Genomic DNA, 8659 nt, shown 5'->3' with positions numbered 1-8659 from the left:
CATCGATGGTACAGGGCCTAACGTATACTCGGTTACACGCAACGAGCATAAGACTAACAGGATAAATAGATCTAACTATATGTAAATTTTATTGAATGATCACGTGAGTTTGTCGATGATCATATTAAGGGTCAGTAGTTGGCTGTAGTGTTGAAAAGTCAAATATGGGTAGTGCATAAATGCACCGAAAGTGCACAAATTTAATGCACCGAAAATTTATTGGTTCTTTGTTGACATTTAGAAAGGGCAAATTACAAATTTTAGTAACTAAAGTTTAGGTGTTTACAAATTAGTCCTTAAGCTTCAACTATAAATACCCTAGTTCATTTAGCTTCAAAACCATCCCAAAGCATTCTAACTTTCTTCCAATACTAGAGAATTTAGAGAGTTTCTTGAGAGTTGTTTTCTCTTTTTTTTATCAAGAGATAATTATTATTGTTTTCTCCTTGGTAGATCGAGAGAAGTGTTAATTCCTATTTTCTTATAGTGAAATTCTTCTACCATTGCCCGCGGTTTTTACCCTATATTATTTAGGGATTTTCCACGTAAATTATTTTGTCTCTTTTATTTTCATTTTTATTTTCTCAAATTATCAGTTGTGATTTTGCTCTATTCGATAACCGTCTTCCGCAATACGTAGAATGTGTAACTTCGGAGACTTCGAAATTTGATAGACAAAAGGATGAACGGAAGTGTAACTTGCTGAATAAACCTGATATAAGTCCTGATTCACTCAAATATTTCATGTGCATGCTGGTGCTAGAAGGTTATATGCACATTTAAAGTTCTTTAGTGCATGATTTCTACTAGTTTTGGACCAACGTGTTTGGTTGAATGATTATGCAGGCAAAGAAGGCGTGCGTGTGGGGAATTTGGAATATAAAAGGAGGCAGGCTAGAGGGACAATCTTAATACATCATCTTTGGCTACAGTTGAGACAATGACCCTAATCCCCCGTCTTTCTCGGGAACCTTTTTTTCTAATGTTTCATCGTCGCATGGATCTGCTCTTGTGAAAACTGCGCCTGACGAGAGTTTTCACAAGTTCCGGCCTTTTCTTTCTACCACTCTACATGAATAGTTATTACCCTCGAAAAGAACTGTACTACCAAAGCAATTTTTTTAGTTAAATTATACGTTTAGTACTTAAATTATCAATTTTAGTATTTAAACTTTCTATTTTTTTAAAATCATGTTTAGTTTTTGTTTCATTTTAATATCCGTTAAAAACTTACCTTTAAATTTTAAAAAAAATGAAAGTTTAAGTACTAAAACGGACTAAAACTAGTAGTTTAGGTACTAAACGCGTTAAGTTTTTAACGGAAACATAAACTAAACGTTATGTATGGTTTTAATATATTGTAAGTACTGGACCAAAACTGATAATTTAAGTACTAAACGCGTAGTTTATCCAATTTTTTTACTGGCATAATTTTCGTGGATCTTTGAGTAAGAAATTGTTACCATAGCCCTAAAATTCAGCACAACAGCCATACTCTTAACTCACAACTCAACTGGCGTAATATCTTTCGGGAAATGAACGAAAAACAAACAAGTATAACCTATAAATACAGGGCAGCATCAGTTTGAACATATCATACATAATCATAGCCTATTCTTCTTGGTTACAATGGAGGGGATCTCAATCTCAACATTGACCAAGTCATCTTCAGACGACACGGCACCGGACAAACAATCAGACCCCAAACCCCCTTCGTCATTGAAGTTATTTGATTTCTCACTAACAGATCAGAAAGATGACGTTCCAGAGAGAGCTGATGATTTTGGAGAAAGCAGTAAATTCGAGTGTCCGTTTTGCCAACGAGTGTTTGCCAACTCTCAAAATGCACATAAGAGAGAGCGTCAGAGAGCTAGGCGTGCCCAGTTTCATAGCCAGCAACGGGTCATAGGCGCATCTGCGCCTGTTTTAAGCTCCCATTTCTCAAGGTCAATGCCGCCCGCGTTTACCAAAGGGCTCACTAGCAACGGTACTGCAAAATTTGTGCCGCAACCATGTCCATGTTATTTTCCTTCACGGCCACCGTTGCTTCCCTCGGCTCCTTGAATTTACGTAGCTCAACCACTGCGTTTTGGCACAGCAGTCACGGCGTTTACAAGATTTTCTGATAAACTGCCGGAGGAGGACATAGGCCTCGATCTTCATCTTAAACTTTCTCCTTCAGGTAGTTGGATATCATCTAGTGTCTTGCTATACTATAGTATACCATGGAGCTTAATTTATGCTTTTGTATTTTCCTCTCTTCGGTTAAATTTGGCATGGAACGTGTAATCTTTCATTGAAACATCTTTGAATGTGTTTAAGAGTTGGATCTTCCGGGCAATCCTAGTGTTCAAGCCTTGTTATGCCACGGATGCTTTGAAGTTGAACCTGCGAAATTAAAACAAATAGGGATTAATAATAAATTACGGAATTTTTTTATTTAGTTAGCAAACATTAAGAATGTTAAGTGAGACAAGATTACATGGGGCATGTTGAAGCATAAGAATCAAGGTACGTGGCTTAAAAGTATATCTGTTATAGTCTAGTGTTAGTGACTTAGGTTGGTTTTATTGTTATTGTCTTGAACCATTGGTTATTAGTGGTCATTGGAGTCATGTAGAGATATAAATGTGTATCTTATGTTATGGGTCTTATTAGGAGTTAAAAAAAAACTCACTATGACTTGTCTATCCAAACTCCCACATCACAAATGAATAAGTGTGTCATACAGGAATTTCAACTGCCAATGTTGTTGGATGGGAATGAAAGAGCTGTACATGCAGATCTAGTCTCGATTACGAGAGAAATAAATGTCGCATAACCTACGGTTTCTAGCGGTAGGTCACACCATCTCCATTCACAACTTCACCGATATGGTAAGCTGTGTAAGCACCATTTGCATCTTCAAGTATTCTTCGAGATGCTTCCTGACTCGCAACTAGAACCATGCCCATGCCCATGTTATACGTCCGCCTCATCTCAGCATCCTCAATATTTCCAGCCTAAATACGTATCAAATAAAAATTTTAACAAATACCGTTTAACAAGGTTCAGGTAATCAGAAAAAACCAAAGAGATGACCTGTAATCTCTGTTTCCTACTAGAAATATAAAGCAAGGGAAGCACTTCAGTATTTATGTATGAAAAAACTTTGTACCTGTTGTATCCATTTGAACACAGCCGGCACATTCCAAGAACCGTTATATATGACAGCACCGAGGCCTTTTGGAAACACTCGGGGTATATTGTCAGTAAAACCACCGCCTATGATGTGTGCCACCCCCTTTACCCCGCCCTTTCCGATCAGATCCAACACCTGGACAATGAAAAGGTTTTTAGCTTGCAAATTGTGACAGGGAACATGAGACCAAACTAATACTGTCAAACAAATGTTGACTATAACCTGCTTAACATATATAACAGTCGGTGCCATTAATGCTTCTCCAAATGTGACTGCTGCACCAGGAAGTTGATCCATTGAAGAAAGTCCGGTACGAGCTAAAACCCTACAGAAAATCTCAAGTACATCAAAAGGATTTCATGCACTTGAAATAAGATTTTCTTTAAAAAAAGAAGAAGAATAAGGAAAACAACTATATCAAAGAATCATACACATTGGACCGGGTCTATCACAATACTACTGAAGATAAATTACAAATAGTACATTTCTTTATAAAGGTTGCTAACCTTCTAACGAGAGAGAAACCATTTGAATGGACTCCACTAGAAGGAAGGCCAATTAGTACATCTCCAGCTACAATGCTTTTCCCATCTATAACAGAATCCTTTTTGACAATGCCTACTGCAAAGCCACTAAGATCGTACTCGCCCTTTGCATAGAAGTCCGGCATCTCCGCAGTCTGAAAGACATGCAAAACACATAGGTTGATCTAGGCAGTTAAAAATGTTTATAGCAATTTCTAAACATATATAAGACTTGAAAGGGCTTAACAGTGCATAGGCAAAGTGTATTTTGCATATATGACCCTCAACTCAAAGCAAGTTGCTGGTTAAAAAAATCAACCATTTGTGGTGCAAATTATTACCATTGACACTGTTCACATAATTATTAACTTCATATGCAATAATTGAATTATCCGAGAGGACAAAAGTTTTGTTAACAGCGACCAGCCCTTGTGATTGTACAGCAGGTAACAATTCATACCAAAATTCCCTCACTATTTCATTCATTTAAACCTGTAAAGTTTCAAATTTCAACAGGAAATCAATCCCATCCTACTCATTAGGTACTACATATGAACTAAAAATTAAATCATGTACCTCTCCGCCCAACAGAGCGCAATCAGATTGTCGGCAACCATATACAATTCCTTTTATAACCTGAAAAACAACAAAACAGGAACCGATGATTATCAATAATAGTTAACCAATGAGAATTATCCACACTCAGAATAACAGAAGTAAACAAAAAAAAAGCTTGAACCTTTTCAGCAAGGTCAACATCAAGGTGACTTGTTGCAAAATAATCAAGGAAGAACAATGGTTTTGCTCCAGAAGTAACAATGTCATTGACACTCATTGCAACCTGCATTATAAGTATATTATGATGAATATATTGATTTATAGCAAAAATGCATATATCAAGGTGTGTTTCAAGCTTACAAGATCAATTCCAATAGTTTCATAGATTCCAGTCTCAAATGCTAGATTGAGCTTGGTTCCCACACCATTGGTACCAGCAACAAGGAAAGAATCACCTGTTCCTCCGACCGAAAGTCGATAGCGTCAACAAACCAAGACCAGAATTTTCTAAATAATGACAAGAGTGAATTACAGTAAAGAGAACCTCAATAAAACTATGGTGCCTGATGATTTCCCAACAATAGAACATGGTGTCATAACAATTTTTTAACGAAAAATTGAATTTAAAAATAATTATAACTTTATTTTGGAAAAATTGGTATTTTTGATGAAATTTGAATTGAGAGTCGCCGTCAACTTGTTTGTTAGGTTAGGTATCTAAAAATGTCTTTTAAAACAATTTTAAGAAAAATTATTTTTTAAAAACGTCACAAAAAATTCATTTCAAAGAGCTCGAGAGTCAATTACGTGTGGAAAAAAATAAGCACTTCACCACGCCTAAAAATTGATATCTAATCGCTTATACGTTGTCGTAGTGAAATTTGCAAATTCGAGTCTAAAATTAAATTATGATCCCTTGTACTGAACATTAATTAATTATTTCGAATCACAAAATTGCACAAAAATATATTCGATTTATTTCAAGTTTATTTTTTGTTCAAATGTCGTCTAATCGTACTATTTCTATCAAGTGGTGTTTTTCACACCCATTCCACGATCATTTTTCTTGAAAATATTCGAGACATAGACATAAAAAAGATTGGCAAATTAATATTGAATATATACCTATATTGATTGGGTTTTAACGAAATACTAATTAAATATTTTATTTTTACAGGCCCGCATCATTTACAAATTACCCGAACCCATGCCCAATTAAAGCAAGCCCGAACCGCTTAGATTCGCGCGTGCATCAAACAACCGCAGGAGACTATGATTGCCATCTGTCTCACCTGCTCAGTTGTTACGAAGGTGCCTATGACAGAAAATAACAAAGTCAAATTCTTTTTTTCAGCCACGTAAAGAGGCAGTTATGGGAGAGATGAGGCCATTTTCATTTATGGGGGGTTAATAAGCGTGAAGGGGGGGGGGGGAGGGGGTCATAAGCAAAAGAAAAAGGAGAGGAGCAACTGTTTTGTGGAGGATCCGGAGAGCATATCAACAAAAAAAAAAGCGGAGCTCAGGAGGTTGCTTGAAGTTTTGAAGCATAAGAGAGAGAGCCGTGACGGCCAAGTGCCCGAGAATGGACCGGGTAATGTCTTTTTGGATTGGTCAAAACCCTAAATTCTACCTTTGATCTAGACCATTGGATTGGTTCAGATCGAACGGCTGTTACTGAGCGGCTACTAGCTAGAGTGAAAACCCTAGCAACTTGTGTTTGACCCTTGTTGACATGTTGAGTTGTAACATTGGGCCTCAATCACTGGGCTGATGTTGGGTCCTTGTAATTTCATTTGGGTCGTTTGAAACTGGACCTGGTTGATTGGGTTTGTAAACTGCAAAATAAAGAAAAATAATACTAATAATAATAATATTAGATAATAATAACAATAATAATAAAATACGCGGACAAAAATTAGTGTAAACACATGGAAAATTCATAATCATGTATATGGAGAGAGCAAATGGAAAACAGAACGAGATTACAATAGCAAAAGTTTTAGAAATGTGACCTAGTGGGTAAAGGCCGCCAAAACCACTGATTCCTGGATCCGTCTTAGCGATTCTTCTAACCAGCTCAGTTCCAGCATTAATGTCAACACAGGCATCCCTATAAGTTAGCCCACCCGACCCGTCAGAGTACTTGGATATGGACCGCAAGCGGCTGCTATTTCTTTCTAGCAGTGATAAAGAAAGAAGCGGAAACCTTTGCCAGCGGTTGGATGAAATGCAAAACGAGGTTGAGCAGCAATGGTGGGCTTATCGAAAATGGCTGTGGAAGAGGCCGCTACGCAGCGAGATAGTTCAGCGTTTGCAGCTGCCACAGTCTTGATCATGGCGAAAGGTAGAAGACAAGCGAAAATGGTGTAGGGGCAAGAAACAGTAATTCAACACTACAAATGTTTTGGGTAAACTATACGAGTAGTACTTTTTTATGTTGAATTCAAGATGGCCGGAAAAAACTTCACACTAAAGATGCTTCCTCCCATTATCCAACTATCCCACTTGCACAACTCTTTTTTGTTTGTTTGTTTTGAATCATTCCTTTCACTGAACTGTTTTAGTTGAAAATTGAAATGGGTTTTCTGATTTATGGTTCTTTTGTTATATTTTATGTGTTCCTAAGCTTGATAAATACTTGTTCACTCTCTTTTGAACGGCATTAAACATCAGGACTGCCAAAACAGTAAATGATTTTGTATCCGATAATGACCAAATGAATCTAACCAGCAACTGACGAGTGGGAATCTGGACATGTGGCAGAAGTGTAGCGACCAATTCACTAGGAATTTTTTTTAGGTTTGAGCGGAGACCATCACCATCATGGTAGCGGTGGCAATGGGGATGTCAACGTTAGTATGTGATGAAATAGGGGTGGAAAAGAGGCAACACTCTCTGCTATTTCTTTGATAAACCTGTAATATTCTCAAGAGAGGATCGGGTACTTATACAAGAGAGAGGGAAGAGATGGAGTGCCAATGAGGTTTCTAACAAACCCTATCCATCTCAACAGACCACCAATTCCTTAGATCCTATATCAGTGCAGCACAACAACCTGACTGCATTTGGTAACTACAATATTCCATAACAGTATGGACGTGAAGGGTGTGCTAAGCTACGCCGGTCAAGTGGAATTGCAGCATCATGAGAGAGACCACTCTCTGTTGAAACCCCACGGTTTTGGATTTGTGGAGCCTGACATGGGCTGATTGTTGAAGCCGAAAACAAAATTGCCACCTACAGTTACCATATAATTAGCCCCGTGGTTTTACATGGTTCAAAATTTTTAATTGCGGTTAAAAGTTTAACATGATTTTTTTAATTGTCGTATAATACTTTCATTAAATTAAAAGGTTAACACGAGTTAGCGGTTGAGGAACAAAAATTGATCCGATCAATAATGTAAGGGATTAAACGCACTTAATTTTCAAATCAATGACTAAATTCGATCAGACCGAAAACAAAGAAAATTATTCGTATAATTTATCCTAATTTTTTTAATATTCTAATACAATTAGAAGTCAATATATATATTAAATTTTAAATTTAACTAAATTAATATATATTTACGGATTAAATTATTCAATATATATACATCACTCTTTATCATTATACCATTCCTGGAATTTAGTGGATAAAATCTTCTAACTATTGTTTCTCTTTTTTTACAATAATTGGAATCTTAAAAAAATATTACACAATCCAATAAATAAGAATAATCCGTCACGTGTCAAATTTTCCTTTAAGTAATTTGTGTTTTTCCACCTTGATGTTATCTCGAATAGAACTCAAGACGAAGCGTTTCATGATCTGCGTCTTTCGTTCACATCTGTAATGCACATATCTTGAAACGTGTTTTATTATCACTATGTCGAAAATAGTGTTAGATCGATAATATTTAAAAAAAATATCTAACAAGTAATTATTGATTGTTTAGGTAATTTTTAAGTAAAAACGCCATAATCTAAGGCTCTAAGGAAAGCAACGTGACGCCACGTTTGGTATGGTAAGAGTCTCTCTCTCTCTTGACATCGCATGTTATCACCCTGACAACTACTCCTTTCCCCTTCCCTTCTATATTTTACTTTTAAATGTATATTCATTTTATATGGAGTAATTCATTATTAAAATTGACATTTGTATTAGTTTTATTAACTAATTAAACCAATCGAATTTTATGTTAATTCAATTAAATCGGTTTTATGTATTTAATGGAGTATAATTCTAAAACAGATTTACAAATTTAGATTGAGTAATATGGGGATAAGCCGGTAATTCCAAGCATCAAATACCTGAAAAAGAAGACAAACGTACCGAGAGTATATAAAAACAAAAGACTCCACCCTCCAACTTCTATTATTGTCGTAAGCCTTAAAGAGCAACCCGCGCCTTCCTC

The 8659-nt window shown here is 36.3% G+C and overlaps 1 protein-coding gene and 1 pseudogene across 1 annotated transcript; one reads left to right on the top strand and one right to left on the bottom strand.

Annotated features, from left to right (window-relative positions):
* The first annotated feature begins 1629 nt into the window (after positions 1 to 1629).
* LOC120206150 lies at positions 1630 to 2289 on the top strand (annotated as a pseudogene).
* Positions 2290 to 2766: 477 nt separating this feature from the next.
* Positions 2767 to 6599, bottom strand: LOC120206149 (phosphoribosylformylglycinamidine cyclo-ligase, chloroplastic-like). Its single transcript, XM_039205880.1, has 8 exons — positions 6470 to 6599; positions 4624 to 4718; positions 4445 to 4546; positions 4282 to 4341; positions 3688 to 3860; positions 3404 to 3506; positions 3158 to 3316; positions 2767 to 3002 (listed from the first exon to the last, which is right to left on the bottom strand). Exons 1-8 carry the CDS (start codon positions 6597 to 6599, stop codon positions 2832 to 2834), a joined length of 993 nt encoding a protein of 330 aa, XP_039061811.1. The 3' UTR covers positions 2767 to 2831.
* Between the last annotated feature and the right edge of the window lie 2060 nt (positions 6600 to 8659).

The sequence above is a fragment of the Hibiscus syriacus genome, unplaced genomic scaffold (assembly GCF_006381635.1).
Source record: "Hibiscus syriacus cultivar Baekdansim isolate YM2019G1 unplaced genomic scaffold, ASM638163v2 tig00013386_pilon, whole genome shotgun sequence".
NCBI lineage: Eukaryota > Viridiplantae > Streptophyta > Magnoliopsida > Malvales > Malvaceae > Hibiscus > Hibiscus syriacus.
This window is presented reverse-complemented; position numbering and strand designations above follow the sequence as displayed.